Source organism: Priceomyces carsonii (assembly GCF_900007245.1).
Source record: "Priceomyces carsonii strain CBS4050 genome assembly, scaffold: Debaryomyces_carsonii_scaffold_2, whole genome shotgun sequence".
Taxonomy (NCBI): Eukaryota; Fungi; Ascomycota; class Pichiomycetes; order Serinales; family Debaryomycetaceae; genus Priceomyces; species Priceomyces carsonii.
In genome coordinates, this window is record NW_026946675.1 from 472,712 (window position 1) to 489,612 (window position 16,901).

The 16,901-nt window shown below is 38.3% G+C and overlaps 9 protein-coding genes across 9 annotated transcripts; 5 read left to right on the forward strand and 4 right to left on the reverse strand.

The window, feature by feature from the left end:
• Nucleotides 1-746: 746 nt before the first annotated feature.
• Nucleotides 747-2,375, forward strand: PRCAT00001701001 (RNA-binding snoRNP assembly protein; the record flags this gene model as incomplete). The annotated part of the gene is made up of 1 exon (XM_062951511.1): nt 747-2,375. One exon carries the CDS (start codon nt 747-749, stop codon nt 2,373-2,375), a length of 1,629 nt encoding a protein of 542 aa, XP_062808506.1.
• Nucleotides 2,376-2,414: 39 nt separating this feature from the next.
• Nucleotides 2,415-5,246, reverse strand: PRCAT00001702001 (mismatch repair ATPase; the record flags this gene model as incomplete). The annotated part of the gene is made up of 1 exon (XM_062951512.1): nt 2,415-5,246. One exon carries the CDS (start codon nt 5,244-5,246, stop codon nt 2,415-2,417), a length of 2,832 nt encoding a protein of 943 aa, XP_062808507.1.
• A 291-nt stretch (nt 5,247-5,537) lies between these two features.
• Nucleotides 5,538-6,485, reverse strand: EAF7 (Eaf7p; the record flags this gene model as incomplete). The annotated part of the gene is made up of 1 exon (XM_062951513.1): nt 5,538-6,485. The coding sequence occupies one exon, from the start codon at nt 6,483-6,485 to the stop codon at nt 5,538-5,540; it is 948 nt and encodes a 315-aa protein (XP_062808508.1).
• Nucleotides 6,486-6,686: 201 nt separating this feature from the next.
• On the forward strand, nt 6,687-8,084 carry PRCAT00001704001 (mitochondrial 37S ribosomal protein uS4m; the record flags this gene model as incomplete). Its single annotated transcript, XM_062951514.1, has 1 exon — nt 6,687-8,084. The coding sequence occupies one exon, from the start codon at nt 6,687-6,689 to the stop codon at nt 8,082-8,084; it is 1,398 nt and encodes a 465-aa protein (XP_062808509.1).
• A 123-nt stretch (nt 8,085-8,207) lies between these two features.
• Nucleotides 8,208-9,134, forward strand: PRCAT00001705001 (S-adenosylmethionine-dependent methyltransferase; the record flags this gene model as incomplete). The annotated part of the gene is made up of 1 exon (XM_062951515.1): nt 8,208-9,134. One exon carries the CDS (start codon nt 8,208-8,210, stop codon nt 9,132-9,134), a length of 927 nt encoding a protein of 308 aa, XP_062808510.1.
• A 33-nt stretch (nt 9,135-9,167) lies between these two features.
• PRCAT00001706001 (tRNA 1-methyladenosine methyltransferase subunit) lies at nt 9,168-10,517 on the reverse strand (the record flags this gene model as incomplete). Its single annotated transcript, XM_062951516.1, has 1 exon — nt 9,168-10,517. The coding sequence occupies one exon, from the start codon at nt 10,515-10,517 to the stop codon at nt 9,168-9,170; it is 1,350 nt and encodes a 449-aa protein (XP_062808511.1).
• A 150-nt stretch (nt 10,518-10,667) lies between these two features.
• On the forward strand, nt 10,668-12,524 carry PRCAT00001707001 (rRNA (cytosine-C5-)-methyltransferase; the record flags this gene model as incomplete). The annotated part of the gene is made up of 1 exon (XM_062951517.1): nt 10,668-12,524. The coding sequence occupies one exon, from the start codon at nt 10,668-10,670 to the stop codon at nt 12,522-12,524; it is 1,857 nt and encodes a 618-aa protein (XP_062808512.1).
• An 87-nt stretch (nt 12,525-12,611) lies between these two features.
• PRCAT00001708001 (uncharacterized protein) lies at nt 12,612-14,933 on the reverse strand (the record flags this gene model as incomplete). The annotated part of the gene is made up of 1 exon (XM_062951518.1): nt 12,612-14,933. One exon carries the CDS (start codon nt 14,931-14,933, stop codon nt 12,612-12,614), a length of 2,322 nt encoding a protein of 773 aa, XP_062808513.1.
• Nucleotides 14,934-15,121: 188 nt separating this feature from the next.
• SRV2 (adenylate cyclase-binding protein) lies at nt 15,122-16,651 on the forward strand (the record flags this gene model as incomplete). The annotated part of the gene is made up of 1 exon (XM_062951519.1): nt 15,122-16,651. One exon carries the CDS (start codon nt 15,122-15,124, stop codon nt 16,649-16,651), a length of 1,530 nt encoding a protein of 509 aa, XP_062808514.1.
• Between the last annotated feature and the right edge of the window lie 250 nt (nt 16,652-16,901).

The following is a 16,901-nucleotide window of genomic DNA, read 5'->3' on the forward strand; positions in this document are numbered from 1 at the left end:
TCAACGTTATGGATATGAAGCGCTTAAGCAGTTCCTTGATGTAGTTCGCCTAGCATGTGTCTGAATCTTTGTCTTAAATAATGCTGGCTATATAAGAAAGGAAATTTAAGAGACGAAAGCAAATGAGAGCAATTACACAAGTGAAACGACGAACTCGTCTTATTCAGATTGGACTCTTGTTCTACTCCGTACAGGTACCTATTTTATTTCTAGAGAGTATAACAAACGTAGAACGAGATAATTCATTGTCATTCTGGCTACAGTGTCCTCTTTAGTTCAGATTTGTTTCAAGTTTAAGTGATCTCTATATCCATTGGAATGACACGTAGTTCATAATATATCGCAAGCTGAAGAATCTAAAGGCATCTTTATTTCAAGAGAGTTTCGCTGCCAATTACCAAGATTTGGTTGATCTGACAAATGAGAGTCCACTTGTCAGAACATTTGTAGCAGTTGTGTATCAGAAATTTAGTTTAAGGTGAAACGATTGAAAGCTCGTAACAAAGAAGTAAAGCTTGCTTTAAGTCTGACGAGTATGGTTTGATTATAGAATAATTGTGGGAACATTGATGACGTCTGAGGCTTTTTTCAATAGACTAACAAGGGAAGGTGTCAAACGCTGGCCACCTTCTTGAAAGAGAGGGACAACACGTGATGTATCAAATGAATGCGATGACATCCCAAAAAAAATATTGATTTGTATCTGCTCTAGAGAACATATTCTAAGTTACGAAGAATTGGGTGTGATGACATTGCCTGATGCAAGGAATAATGAGAAGAGCGACTTTGATCCAGAGCAGGAAGAAAGTTGTTTGCAGGCGTCACATGTAACCCTTCCTGTAGCTGAAGGTGAAAGTGAAACTTCGCACTGCGAGAGTTCAAGGCTCTCCTTAATAAATGAAGACCACCGTAATGATTCAAGAAATGCAACAGTGGAGGGTAATAGTAGAGATGATAATAAAATTGATTTGGCTGTACCGAATAACCTTCAGAATGAAACAGATAAAATGTTAGATTCTCAGTCAAACAAATTAAGCAATGAAGTATTCGAAGACAAAGGAAAGACATTGCTAGACTACAAACACGAGGATGAGGATATTGCTAAATTTTCCGACGACGAAATTATAATTGACAATCAAAACATTTCTTCGCTGGATGAATCAAGTAGCAATTCTGAATCTGAATCTGAATCTGAAGGAGAGTCAACTACTGACGATCGTGAACCATTATCGAAAGAAGCTTCTGAAATCAGGGGAATAAAGGCAATACATAGTAATAGAGATGAATTTGATGATGATGAAGAAGATGAAAATAGTGCTGGCCCCATTTTATCCAAAAATGAGATTATAGATGAAAAAGCACCGCTGCTTCCAAAAGATTATACAATACCCCCGTCGGCACCATTAGAACTAGTAGGAGAAATTACTGGCATATTTGAGAGGAATATTGTGATAAAAGCGAATATTTCCGGAGAGTTTAGGATTTTGAAAGATAACTCAGTTTTATGCTTAGAAGATAGGACACTTCTTGGTCCGCTCTTTGAAACATTCGGAAGATTGCAGGCTCCTTTTTACAGAGTGAAATTTAATTCAGACGAAGAATTTGAAAGCTTTACTAGTAAGAAGGGTGCAAAGGTTTACTATGTTGTCCCAAGCTCTCAGTTTTTATATACAGACTCGATAAAAAATATAAAAGGAACGGATGCAAGTAACTGTCATGATGAAGAATTACCCGAAGAAGAGCAAGAGTTTTCAGACGACGAAAGGGAGCTTGCAGCAAAGCAAGTGAGGAAGAAGAAAAAGAAAGAGAAGAACAATTCAAAAGTCCCACCCAAAATCCATCAAAATATAAATGACCAAGGAAAGAGGCAAACCACAGATAGCATCTCTCAGGCTAAAAGATTTCAACCTTACGGCTATGCTCAACTGCACCCCCAAGCTCCTGAATACCATACTGCATATGAAACCAATAATTTTATGAACAACGGTTACACGAGCTACCAACCTCTACACTTACAAAGTAAGTTTTTCCCTGCATTTGAGAACAACGGTGCTACTTATGGGCTGAGTTTTCCACTGAATCAAAATCTTATAATGAATAATTTTTTAGCACCTAACATCCAGGGCCAGTATCAGCTAAATCCTTCTAACTTTTCACCTAGCCAGTTCAACCATCCAAATCCTTCTAGCTTTTCACCTAGCCAGTTCAATCACCCAACAACTAGCAATGCATCTTTGTCGCACCATACTCCTTCGCAAAGTCATGTGGAGCAAGAACAATTATTGCAATTACAGCAACTCATCGTAAGTCGCTTGAAGAGTCAAAAAGATCAAAGTTCCGATACAGGTGGTCAGGGAGACGGTAATAATCCATAGTCGAATAGTTTAATAATTAGGATGCATTAATTTGTAGATCTATAAATGGTTGGTAGCTAGCAATTTTAGAGCACGATTAGCGTTTGATAATGTTGTGGAAGGAAATCCGGCTTTTTGTGCTACCTCAAGTGCATAAGACCTTTCACTGATTCCCTTCTCTAGAACATGATCAATAATTAGATTCAAAATTTCTGATGAAGATTTTTTCTCTAAAACTCTTGTACGAAAAAAACGAATAGCATCCTTACTCACATTGTCAGCGCCCAACAAAAAATCCAATTCTCGACCATAATGTGTCGCAAATAAGGTTCGACACCTGTTGTCCTCTAAAAGGCTCAACAAGGTAGCGTATGCAATTGCTAAACCTTCTTTACCACTAGTGCCTCTTCCAATTTCATCCACAATTGCTAAAGATCTAGAAGTAGCATTCTGCAAGATATTGCTAGCTTCAACCATCTCAACCATGAATGTGCTCAAGTCGCTAAAAAGATCATCAGAAGCACCAATACGAGTGAATATCTTATCCACTACTCCAATCCTCGCGAAAGATGCAGGGACATACGATCCCATTTGAGCCAAGATGACGATGAGGGCATTCTGCCTCAAAAATGTACTTTTACCTCCCATATTCGGACCAGTTATGACCCACATTTTCGAATCAGTCCCAATATATGTATCATTAGGCATAAACATTTCTCCGGCAGCTCTTAAACCAGATTCAACCACAATATGCCTACCATCCTTAATAGTCAATTCTTCCAGTTCCACAATTTCAGGACATACAAAATTAGCCTCCTCAGCTAAAACAGCAAATGAAGATGTGACATCAAGAAAGTCGACTTCTTTGTTGATCCTTCGTATAGTAGTTATACTATCAAGCACCTTAATTCGTAATTTCTCAATAATTTTATCTTCGGCTATTTTAATAGCGTCGATTTTATCCTGTAACTGTAACTGGCAATGAATCCAAGCAGGAGGATTGTAGAGTAAGGAACCTTTTCTTTTTTCCTTTACATGTTCTTTTAAACGTTCGTAGCCACTGAGTATCAGCTTTTGTCTTCCAGAAATGTGAAGTACTTTAGAATGTCTACCTAGCTGCTCTTTCTTTCTGACAATTAGTTTTTCGTCAATATCACTCAATTGATTTTGCGTTTGACTCAACATTTCCTTTTCTGCCTCTTTAAGCTCATCTAATGATTCATGCAATTTATTGAGCAGTTTGTTGTAATGTCTCTTGACTGCAAATGTTGGGTCATCTTGTTGCCTCAGCCCTCGATCTTTATAACTTTCAATAGCTGAATTTCTATAAGACCCAGTCACAGCTGCACTTACAATACATTCAGGATCTTTCTCATCAGCATCATCGGACGGGTTTCTAAATGTAGAGTTTTGGTAATCATGATTGATGGTTTGGTTAATCTCATAAGCTAAACTTGTAGGAACGTCGAAGTTTGCAAGAAAGGGCTCAAGAACATTTTTCAAATCATCATTAGTTTGTGTTTCATTAATCAAAAAAATTTTTAGGTTTTCCAATTTTGTCAATCCATCTCCAATCGCAGCCAAATGAATGGTCTGATCCCCTGTTCCTAAAGCAAGCCTTTGTACCGAGCGTACAAAGTCACCAAGTTGGGATAACTGGGTTCTGAGAGAAATCCTCAAGAGAAAATTTTCTTTGAAAATGGTAACGAAGCTCTGTCTTCTTTTGAGTTCCTCAATATCTAATATTGGTGCCTTTATCCACTGTGTGAGCAATCGTGCCCCCGAATTTGTAACTGTTCTGCGAATTGTAGACAAAAAAGAACCAACCAAAGAACCATGGCCAATCGTTGAACGTTCGGTTAGCTCAAGGGCTTCTCGTGTTCTGGGATCCATTTGTAAGCAGTTCTGTTTCCAGTATTGTGAAGGTATATCTAACGAAGGATTTGAATCTGGCAAATTGACTTTTATATATGACAAGATCATGTTCATAGCAGCTTCCTCTCTCACCGAGAAATTTTCCAATTGCTTCCTCGTAGCTTGAATATTACTTCTAAAGCGATGCTTCAAGTCTTCATAAACAGTCTTGTGATATCTTGTAAAATACTTTTTTAAATCTTGCAATCCAGGATACCAAGCACCGCTCATCAAATTCTCCTCTTGGAAGTCTTTTGAAATTATAACTTCACTTGGGTTGATTCTACTAAGGTCAGAAACAAGGTCCACCAATGTTGTTTCTTGGACATGAAAGTCTCCAACAGATAAATCAATCCAAGATAGACCGACGCTCATATCGGGATCAGCAGGAGCTTTGATGAAATTACTTGGAAAAGAAATTGAAACTAAATAGTTGTTCTGATTATAGTTCATGAAGCTTTCATCAACTAATGTTCCAGGCGACACTATGCGAGATATTTTTCGATGTATAATTGTGTCCGTTGTTTTATTGATAGTTGGATATTGGTCAATGATTGCAACATTAACTTGTAATTCTTGAATTAATATCTTTACAAATTTTTGCAATTGATAGACTGGGAACCCTGCCATTGGAATGTTGTAATTACTTGTTTTACGTGTAGCAACTCTAAGCCCAAGCTGTGGACCGTAATCTTCGGCTTGTTCAAAGTAAAGCTCATAGAAGCTTCCAACTTGAATCAAGCAAACACAACCTGTGTTTTGCTCTATCATTTTTTTCATAGATGCATACAATGGTGTTAAGCTTTCCTTCTCTTTCCTTCCACCTCTATCCCAGTCTGGTAGAGGCAAGGATGTCAGTTTTGATCCAATTAAACGAAAAAACTTGAGAGGTTTGGACTGAATTACTGTTTTGGTTATACCAGACCTTTGGCTTCCATGAAGTATTCCCAGGAACAAGAATTGCCTTTTAATAATCATATTATCATTCGAAGCTCAATTTTCTTTACTTTCGACATGAATTCTCTCAAGGTAAAATTGATTTAAAACATGGTTTTGTCGATCAACGCGTTTTACCTTCTTGCTAGAGAGCACGCTATAAGCGACCTTTCCATCTTTCTCATAACATTGAGGCATAAAAAAATAAGATTTACACCAGCTTTATCATATTTTTACTTCACTATGTACAATGGTTCCTTAAAATTAAGAAGCTCACTCACATTGAAGAGACGAATCATTATTATTTATTGTACATCTATAGAATATTAATTATTAAACCTTTTTTCGAGAGCTCCTTCTTATTTGTGAAGTGGGCTTCATAGGAGAAGGTAAAGGGAGAGAAGACCGAGTAGACCTTCGTGTAGCTGGTCTGGATGACTCTTCATCAATTGCATCCTCCGATTTGACTAGTTCAGAACTCGAAACCTTCAGAGAAGGTGTAAGTTCCAAATCTAAACCTTGGTTGGCAACATCTTCTCCTTCGACTTGCACCTCTGATCTAGTCCTTCTCTTTGAAGTGCTCGGAGTAGTCTGCGAGCTTAGAGGCGGGGAAGTTTGGTTAACTTGTTTTCGTTTGGGAGTGGACTCAGTAGTCTCCAATCTAGCCGTTGACCGTGTTCTTTTCTTCGGCGCCGAAGATTCCTTCTGCATTTGAGCTTTTTGGCCCCTAGCCATTTTCCTTCCATCATCTTGTATTTCATTATCAGTACCATTATTCAGTTGTTCGTCATGTTCCCCTTCGCTTCCAGTTTCGGGTTTTTGCTCTTCCAGAGTTGCATTTTGGATATCCGCTTCCTTTTCTGCTTGCCCTTTGCTATCTACTTGATCGATTTCATGATGCTTGGTTGAGTCTTTAGCCTTTTCATGTTTCGCTCTCCTTCCATGGCGGTTAATCTTTTCTTTAGATGTTACTATAGATTGTTTTCTGGGAACCGCATTAACATCAGGCTCATTATCTGAAGCAGATTCACCACCCTCACCATTACTTTGTTCTTCATCTTCTATAGCGTCTAAGCCTTCTAAATTGTATAAAGTTTCGAGTTTGCTCCAGAGGTCACTGGCAGTAAATTGCCTGGTATTTCCAGCTGTTTCTTTGTTCATACCCTTGACGATGGATATCATGTGTCTCTGCTTATTTTTGCCAGCAGGCTTGAAATCACAGACTAGATTAAAAAACTTTATTTCATCATCTAAGTTCCATTTCATTGTGGCATGGTTCATATATATTGGAAGGAATAAAGCTTCTTTATATAATAGCCCAAGAATAGTGTGTGTTTGCGATAGTATATGAACTTTCGATATTACATCAGGTGACCATTATTTGAAAAGTGAAAAAAAAAATACTGAAATGCTCAAGAATTATCATCAAAGATCATAGTTTGATCAGCTTCCACTGCAGCTCTCTGATATACGACAAACATAATGCCTAGGAGAACACAAAATATGAACTCCATGAGCAGGGGTCGAGTTCGCTCCTCGATGAATAAGTATAACCTATTCAATTTGTACAAAAAGCCCGCAATTAATTATCAAGGAAAAACTTTGTATCAACAAAAGTGGACGGCAAAGCAAGAAACAAGAGCGTATCATGGTGAACATTTAACCGAGAGACGTTGGAAACAATTATTCAATCCTAATCTTGAGTCCGTAGCTCAGTTGGATGCATCTTTGAAGGGTGTTAAGGTTGATCCGACCCCCATGCCGTTGCAATCTTTTGCAAGTTTAGAAAAAAGACTAGAGTTTGCACTTTTTAGGGCAATGTTTTCCTCTTCTGTAAGGCAAGCTAGAGAATTCATCCTAGGTGGGCATGTGCAGGTTAATGGTGTAGTTATCAAACATCCATCATTTCCATTGAGGGCAGGCGACGTATTTAGTGTCGAACCCGACAAAGTACTTTTAGCAATGGGCAGGGTGAAGCCTGGTTTGCAGCAGGCACTAAAAGTTGACAATAAGCAAATTGCAGTATGGAATAAATATGTGAAATCAGCAAAAGAGAATCCAAGGGATGTATGGGAGTTGAAACAAACAAAGCCAAAGTCTTTGAATCTGTTAGAAGAAGGAGTTCATAGAAAAGACGAAGTGAAAAAGTACAATGACGTGCTTGATAAACAGATGATAAGGGAACAGAATGGGACAACGAGAGAGGCGGTCTTGGCCAAGATATTGGAACTTGGAAACGACTTTAAAGGCGAATCTCTTTCTCCAATTGTTTTCAAAGAGTTCGGTGATCACAATAGTAATAAGTGCCTTGATTTATACCAAAAGTTAGTTGAGTCGAAGCACATCTTACTTCGGAGCTCGTCTTTGAGTGACGCAAGATCATTCATCTCCAGAAAATCTACAGAGTTTGAAACTAAGGAAGAAGCGAAGCTTGCCTCTGTCATAAAGCAAATATTGGGTGAAGTCGTCAAATCAAGGCTCGAAGAAATCCGTATCTCAGCACAAAATGCAAAGCTTCCGGAATCTGCTAAAAGTATCCCTTTGACACCCAGTTTCTTCAAAAATTTGTCCTATCATCCTAAGCTAGATAAGGAAGCTGCCCTTGAAGATGAATCAAAGGTAAAAGTTAGTCTCCCATGGCAAAAAGGTTTATTTGGCCGTGAGGACCCTTCAAAACTGTATTTTACACCCTGGACACCTCGACCTTTTATTGGGTGCTTCGCTATTTTGCCCTCTCATTTAGAAATCTCATTCAGCACGTGCCACGCTATTTATTTAAGAGATCCTATTGCAAGGCCGGGCCATTCTGAGGTCATTACTCCATTCCCAGACCATGTTCATGAGAGAGCTTATATGTTCTACGCTAGGAAAGGTATGTAAGTGCTGAATTATTATAAATAGTAAACCAAGTTCTTGTATAAAGTGAGAAAACAAAATTTTAATTCACTAAAGTGTATATCAGATTCGCGAAGTAATGAAAGAAATAATCTTGTAGGGTTTCTTATGCCTAGGGTATCTCCAAAACATATTAGGGAAGCAAAGTTAGAGTCTAGGTTACTTCCATATCTTTTGAGAGTGAATGGAGGTCTATCTGGTGCGAAGCGAGAGCTTCGATGGATGCAAAAAGAAGTTCCTGAAGATCAATTGTACAATGCCGTAAAACGACGGTCAAAATTCGAGCCTTTGCAATACATTCTTGGTAGTCAGCCATTTGGACCACTTGACATACTATGTAGAAAAAATGTCTTGATACCAAGACCCGAAACTGAGGAGTGGGTTTCCAAATTGGCAGATCTTCTTTGTACAATTAATGGTCCACTTAAAATAATAGATGCATGCTCTGGTTCTGGATGTGTTACCCTTTTATTGAATCATGTCCTTCAAAACCTGATTAAAACGAATTTCATGATAGAAGGGTTCGATGTTTCAGCTGATGCACTTAAATTGTCGAAAGACAATTTAACAAAGTATGAAGATGATCATTATGACACAAATGTTAAGTTCAAAATAGCTGACGTACTTGATCGCAACGTTCTTAACACTTTGAAAGTTAATAATTTGGATCTTGTCGTATCCAATCCTCCTTATATACCTTTAAACCATTACATGTTGCCCTTGGCTTTGGATGGAATAGAAAAATCGGTGAGGGAATATGAACCATCCCTAGCTTTGGTAGGAGCGTACGAGTTTTATGAAGCATTAATTAAGAACCTTGTTCTACCACTGAGAGCTTCAGGCTTTGTTTTTGAATTAGGTTATCGGCTGCAAGCGTCAGAAGTCCAAAGACAATTGACTTTTAGAACAGATAGTTCATGGTGCACAGGAATATCTCACGATTCAAATGGTGTAATTAGATGTATCGTCGGTTGGAAACCAGATTCCCAAATGAGTAGATTAAAAGACCTATGTGACGAAGTTTACGAAATCTGATACCTATATTGTATATTACACTAAATAATATGTTCATTCGTCTTTGACAAGAGTTTTATCTTTTCTCTTCCCTGAACCTCTACCAACAGCTGTTACGCCACAATTTTTTGGATATACTCTTGTTCCAGATAATACGTAGCCACCATAACCTTTTTGAGACATTACAGGATGCATTCTTCCAATGATAGTCTGATACGGTCTAACTCTAGTTTCGAATATAGAGGGTGCAAGGATCTTTTTTTCACTCTCGAAAGAATGCTGCGCTTCGAGTAGTATCTCTTTAAATTGACTGTAGATGACAACTGGTCTAGATCCACCTACTGCCTTAAGTGTTTTGGGAATTAAAGTTGGCAAGTACAAAGTGCTCACACATATTAAAGCGTCAAAATTGCCTTCAACTACCATATCAATTACGTCATTTATTTCATTAGCCCGCTTTGCTCTACGATAATACTGTGCTTTTTTGGATGATTTCATCTCTGACAATTCCTCTTCGGAGGCTTCCTTCCAGTCAATTTTCTCATTTTGTGGTTCTAGGAATTGTAACCAATTTATAGTTTTTATAAGTCTCTCTTGATCCTCGCTTGGGTAATTAGAATACTTCAAAGCCACATGATTTGGGTGCTCATTTTCATGGATGCAGACTATAGTCCCTTCGCATTTCATTCTTTCCATCATTGAATAGAGAATGACTCCTCCAGTCTCATCTATAAGAAGATATTTACCTCCCGGTCTAACATTTGCATAGGTCAAGAGCAAGCCCAAAGTCTCCTCGCTCATATCGAGCACCCTGGTTAGGTCTTTTTCAATGTAATACTGCAATAACTGTGAAGCTCCGAGATATTCTATTGTAAATTTCCTTGAGAACTTCTGCTGCTTTCTTTTTATATATTTTTGTTGAGAATAGATTGTTTTTTTATCGAAGCTACCATGACCAGCAATTATTTGCTCTATTATCAGTTGACCGACTTTAGAGGATGCGCCTGACTTTTTGAGGTTGTCAATATCCTCTGTGGTGAGCTTTTGGATCTTTGATCCTACGTCAATTATGTTCTGGTTACTCTCTGCACTACTGAAGATTTTTGTTAGATCATCTTTGGTAATTGTATTATCATTGAGTTCTTTCGATATATCTTCTGATAAACTCTTGATAGGACTAACTTTGTTATCATCAAGAATTTCGAAAGATTGGCCAAATGGAAAACCCAAGACACCATTTACTTCAAATGTTCCAAACTTTCCCAAGCTTATAACCCCATCTTTCCTCAATTCAACTATTTTCATACCTTCCGATGGAAGACGTATGACAACATAGTTATCAACTTGAATAGCATCATAGCTCTTATGACTTCGCTTTTCAGAATCAACTTCAACGTTTTCCATATTTCAAAGATACCTTCAATTTCAATAGTTGAAGTCGGTCGTGCTTTTTTTAAAATGAAAATTCCATAATTTTCATTTATCTCATCGCACAAGTTTTCTCCTAATAAAAAAATAGTGTTATAAATTTAGCGTTAAGTTCTTTAGTTAAATATGGGTAGAAGAGCAAAAAATAAGCAAGGGATCCCACCAACTTTCGACGAATTTAATTCTTCGAAAGGAAGAAAGGGGTCTACACTGAAAGTCAACTCCGATAGTTCTAAAAAGAGGTCCCTGAACAATGATGCCGAATTAGTACCTAATACAAAAAAGACAAAGAAAGATAAATTGAGAGATCCAGAAGTAGTAGAGGAAGAGGAAAAGGAAGACTCAACTATAAAGAGCGATCCAGATGAAATTAGTTCTGCAAAAAAATCTTTATTCGACGATTCTGATGAAGATGAAAACGATGAAATAGACAATCTTGAGCTCGAAGACGACGAATTTGATGTCAATAGCGACATTTCGAATGACTCATATAGCGCTGATGAAGATGAACACGATAAACTTATGTTTTCAGACGATGATGATGACTTGGAAGACTTGAATGCGGCAAACATGGCGGCCTTGTCTAAGAAATTAGACAAGGAGGAGCAATTAGAGGCAGAAGAAGCAGAAGAAGAACTTTTAAAAGGAGATATCAAGCAACCAAAAGCACAAGTTCTCCCTACCGAAGCCGAAGATGAGGCGCTTGCCCAACAACCAAAGGATGTGACTATTTATAGAACAAGAATGATTGAAATTGTAAAGGTCTTAGAAAATTTCAAAGAGCTAGCTGAAGAAGGTAAGTCAAGGGCGGATTATACTGATAGGCTACTTAAGGATATATGCGAGTACTATGGTTATTCGCTATTCTTAGCTGATAAGTTGTTCAACCTTTTCTCTCCGACTGAAGCAATAGAATTCTTTGAAGCTAATGAAATTGCTCGCCCAGTTACTATCAGGACTAATACATTAAAAACTAGACGTCGTGACTTGGCACAAGCTTTAGTGAATCGTGGAGTAAATTTACAACCAATAGGTGCTTGGACTAAAGTGGGATTGCAGGTTTTTGATTCTCAAGTTCCAATTGGTGCAACACCTGAATACTTAGCCGGCCATTATATTCTACAGGCAGCTTCCTCGTTTTTACCAGTGATGGCACTTGACCCTCATGAAAACGAACGTATTTTAGATATGGCCGCAGCCCCTGGAGGTAAGACAACTTATATCTCGGCAATGATGAAGAATACTGGATCCATTTTCGCAAATGATGCAAACAAGGGTCGTACTAAGTCTTTGATAGCTAATATCCACAGACTAGGATGTAAGAATGTTATAGTCTGCAATTATGACGCGAGAGAGTTTCCTAAAGTCATTGGTGGTTTTGATAGGGTACTTTTAGACGCTCCGTGCTCAGGTACAGGTGTTATTGCTAAGGATGAATCAGTCAAAGTAAGTCGAACTGAGAAAGATTTTATGAAGATTCCTCATCTTCAGAAACAATTATTACTTTCAGCTATAGATTCTGTTGATTCGAATTCATCTACCGGCGGCATTATAGTCTATTCGACATGTTCAGTTGCTGTTGAAGAAAATGAGGCCGTCGTTGATTATGCGTTAAGGAAGAGGCTGAATGTAAAACTTGTCGAAACTGGGTTACAGATAGGTAAACCAGGTTTCACTTCATTTCGTGGCAAACATTTCAACCCAAAAATTTCGTTGACTAGGCGCTATTATCCTCATACTTATAATGTTGATGGTTTCTTTGTAGCCAAATTTCAAAAGGTCGCACCATCTTCGCATGACGTTTCGGGTGCCGGCGCACAAGAGAAGGAAGCATTGGCAAGAGCTGAACTTGAAGAGGAAGGAATTATCCACGATGACTTTGCTGACTTTGACAATGACGCTGATAAAGAATTTATTGACCAGTCTGTCAAAAGAAGTTTGAAAAAGAAAGGTATTAATCCCAATACTGCGAATACAAAATAAAGATTTGAAACATTTGCACTTACATAGCATACAATAGCTTTGTCTTGTATATTATATTCAAAAAGAAAGCACCATTAAAGAACTATTTTAACGTAAGCATACATTTCCTAACCCGTGCTCTTTTATATACTCTGGACCGTATTCTTCATATTCTTTGATTGAAACATAACTCTTCTTACATTCATCACTTGTAGACCACTTTTGCATACCTTTCCATGTGTCTAACAAAGGGTCCCTTGCGGTTCTTACCTTCAAAGGCGTGCCAACTGGCAAAAAGCTTGTGAATTCAGTCTCTACTCTCTGTCTGATATTCTTCAAACGAGCCAAGCCACCAGTAAGGAAGACATCTTGAACTATGCTATACGACTGGCCGCCTTCTTTCAAGATTCCATCTAGCCTCCGATGGATCAAATCTTCCAGGATCTCAGGGATACCCGCCTGATCTAGTCCTGCAATAATAGGTTGAAATAGGATCTCAGGTACTCGAATTCGCTCAATATTTAAATGAATTTGGCGATTTTTAGTAATAATATCAGGATGATTGGCGATTTCTTCTGGGTCCATACCTTCAGCTTGCATTGCTATCGTAATATTTGGCCTAGGGCCATGCAAAAATTTGTGCAATACCAGGTTTCTCCAATCAAAGACTTGGGATGCAGCAAGAGTATCCTCCTGGTGAAAATTGGGATCATATTTAAGAAGCTCTTCTTCTAGTTTCACAACTTCTTCATTATCTGCTTCTTGATCCTCCTCTAATGTCTTATTGGAAATATCTCTGTAAACACTCCAGTCATCATCATTTGCTCCAAATGTGTCATTAGGATCATTATCAATTGTTGAGCTCACGTTACGGCGTCTCTTTCGCGATGCCGAATTTGTTGAACCATTTTCGTCATTAGCTAGGTCGGCAATGTTTTTCATACGTTGTTGAGCTGCCATAGATTTTCTATCTTTGAAAGAATCGATTAGCTTTGCCCTTTCTTTCATCTTGCTAATTATTTCTGCTACCTCCAATCTTTTCTGATTACACCAGCCTTCTAAATCGCGTTTCCTCCATTCTTCTTCCTCTTTCTGTCGACGAATCTTTTCCTCTTCTTCTTGTCTCTTAAGCTCACGATTTCTTTCTCTAGCCTCGTAGTTACCTTTATTAAGTTTTTGTTTTCGTTTCTCTTTTATCTGATCAGCTGTTAATTGATCATCTGGAATATCAACAAGGGGCCAAGTTGTCGAAGGTTCGACACTTTCTTCCTCCTCAAAATTTCCCTGATTTGCTCTTTTGAGTGACTTTTCAAGTGTATTAAAGTACTTTTTAAAATCACTCAAGTCGTCGAACCCATGTTCCTCCAATTTCGTTTCGACTAAATTTTCATCAAGAGACACAATTTCCTTCTGTAATTCAACATAGTAGTCATATTCCTGTTGCTTTTGAACTAGCTTTTCAGCCCTCTTTTGCTGGGCCTGTTCTTGTAATCTTTTTCCTTGTTCTCTTCTTCTTTGAGTTTGCCTTGCCAACTCTTCGTCTGACTTCTTCTTATCACTAACATTTGAGACATCAACTGGCGCCTGTATAACTATATCGTGGTTATCGAGAAAATCCATGTCTAAATAGTGACTTAATTCTTGTTGATAATCCGTCAGAACATAGCAATGATCTTTGAACAAATTGGTGGTGTGATTGGAATTCAATTTAGTAGGAAAATAAGGATATTTTAAAGCAAGGATTCTAGACAAAAACTGTTGGCCAGTATTACCACCAAAGTCAATTCTTTTGGTCTGCAGAAGAATTCCTTTACCATCAAGAACTGGAATGATGTGCGACTGTTCATGCCCTGTTCCGATTACCAATCCATTCGAATTTCCGTTGGTGTTAGCGTAATAAGAAAACAATGAATCGATTCCAAAAGTCACCGCTGGGGCTCTATATGCTTCAAATAACAATTCGTACATATTTTTTCGTTGATTGAAAGGACATGCAATAGGTTCCGTCATAATCACAGGATTATTAAGCCTACCATTATTACTTGTGACACCTAGATGCTCAATAGTATAGTCCATAATAAACTCAATATAATCCCAATTTGTTACAAGTGGTCCGTCGTAGGGTGGTTTGGTAGATGATCGCACAGCAGGACTTCTGAGACAGTCATTACCAACTATAGTTAGCGTTGTCGTTGACTTACGGTGTCTATAGCGAGACACCACAGACGGAAAGACGTTGTTGGGTTCTGCTGAGTTTGTCAAGCCTGCTCTCACAGTGGAAAGGCCCATATCTATCGCTATGGGGACACCTTCTTTGTAGTTCTTGTAAAATGGCTCTTCTGGCTCATCTGGTGGAACGACATCGATAAGTGGATGAAGTTTTTGAGGAGGAAGATTTTGATCCTCCATGATAGCTTTCAGTATTGTCATATAGAATTTTGATTCTAATACTGCGCTTACTTTTGGAGTTTTAGTCGGCAATCTTTCTGGTGATGAAAAATACTGATATAGTTGGATCCTTCGTGTCTGGTCGGAGCACGTAAAATTAAGGAAGTTGTTGACAAATATAACTTTAGTTTCCACCGAGAAAGGTAAGGAAGGAGAGGATACTAGCAACAATGGCAGAAGAGAGTCAATTCAATATACACGGCTATAATATAGTTACTATTCTCAAGAGATTAGAGGCGGCTACTTCACGTCTTGAAGATATTACAATTTTTCAACAGGAAGCAAGTGATGTTACGTCACCTAAAGATAAATCGACAGCCAATACTTCAAATGCAGAGGTTAATCAAAAAACAAGCTCGAAAAAGGAGTCAGTTCCTTCGCAAGCTGAAATACCAAAGCTGATCTCCGCGTTTAAGGAATACATTGATTCTTATATAACCCCATTCATTCAAACATCGAAAGAGATCGATCCGATTGTAGGTGAAGCAGCCGAAGAATTGGGCAAAGCATTTGAAGAGGAAAAGAAATTCTTAGAGATAGTCGCTATCACAAGGAAGCCTGATCCTACTGATCCTGCTTATCTGCAATTGTTTTCACCAATCAATCGATGCATCAGCAAGATTAATGACATCAAAGAAGCAAATAGAAAATCGAAATTTTTCAACCACCTAAGCACAATAAGTGAAGGAAGTGCAGTTTTAGGATGGATTGCAACTGAAACCCCAGTATCTATAATCCTTGATTTCAAAGATAGTTCACAATTCTGGTCAAATCGTATCATGAAAGAATATAAAGGTGACGAAAAGCAAACTGAATGGGTAAAACAATTTTTGGGAATATTCGAACCTCTTAGCTTATATGCCAAAGAGTATCATACTACTGGTCCATCGTGGAATAAGCGCGATGGTAAACTTTTGAAGGATGTCCTATCATCGTCTAACTCAGATACTGCGACTGCTCCTTCTGGCGGCGTACCACCTCCACCTCCACCTCCATTGCCACCAGCGACCATCTTTGAAGAAGAGACTCCAACACAATCATCAACAGGAGGCATGAATGCCGTGTTTGCTCAACTCAACAAAGGTGAAAATATTACATCGGGCCTTAAAAAGGTTGATAAGTCCGCTCCTAAGAAGCCTCCCGCGGTTCCCAAAAAGCCTGCCGCATCGAAGAAACCATCTAATTTATCTACTGGGCCTGTTCCAAAGTCGAAACCACCTCGTAAAGAACTAGTTGATGGCTCTAAGTGGATGATTGAGAACTATACTGCTGATGACGTACAACTGCCAATTATAATCGATGCTGAAATGAACCACTCGATCTATATTGGAAACTGTGATGGATTAACCGTTCAAGTGAAAGGAAAAGCAAATGCTATTTCAATATCTGAAACTCGTAAAACTGGGGTTGTGGTTGATTCTTTAATCTCAGGAATTGACATAATCAAGTCTTACAAGTTTGGTGTGCAAGTTACTGGCTCTGTAGGTGTCATTAGTATCGATAAATCAGACGAGGGTAGTATCTACTTATCTAAAGAAGCTGCTGAGGCTGATCCTCAAGTTTTCACAAGTTGCACAACTGCATTGAACATTAATCTTCCTAAAGACGATGATTTCATCGAAGTAGCAGCTCCGGAGCAGATCAAACATACCGTGAAGAATGGTAAGTTGCACAGTGAGATATTTGAACATGCTGGTTAGAGCCTTTACTTCGTAAAGAGACACTTTTATTTCGTTAAATTCCATAGCTATTTAGATTTAGTATTGCAACTTATACTAAGCAGCCACTTTGTTTCTAATCATCTTGTATGCACATTTGATAAGCGACACAAAACGATTTTTTTTTTCTGACCAAAAAGAAATTTTTCAGAAGAGGCGCTCAAAGAATTTCGAAGAATATTCTATCACAATTTATTCCTCTTCTCAAGTAGAATCGTATTTATTCTTTAAA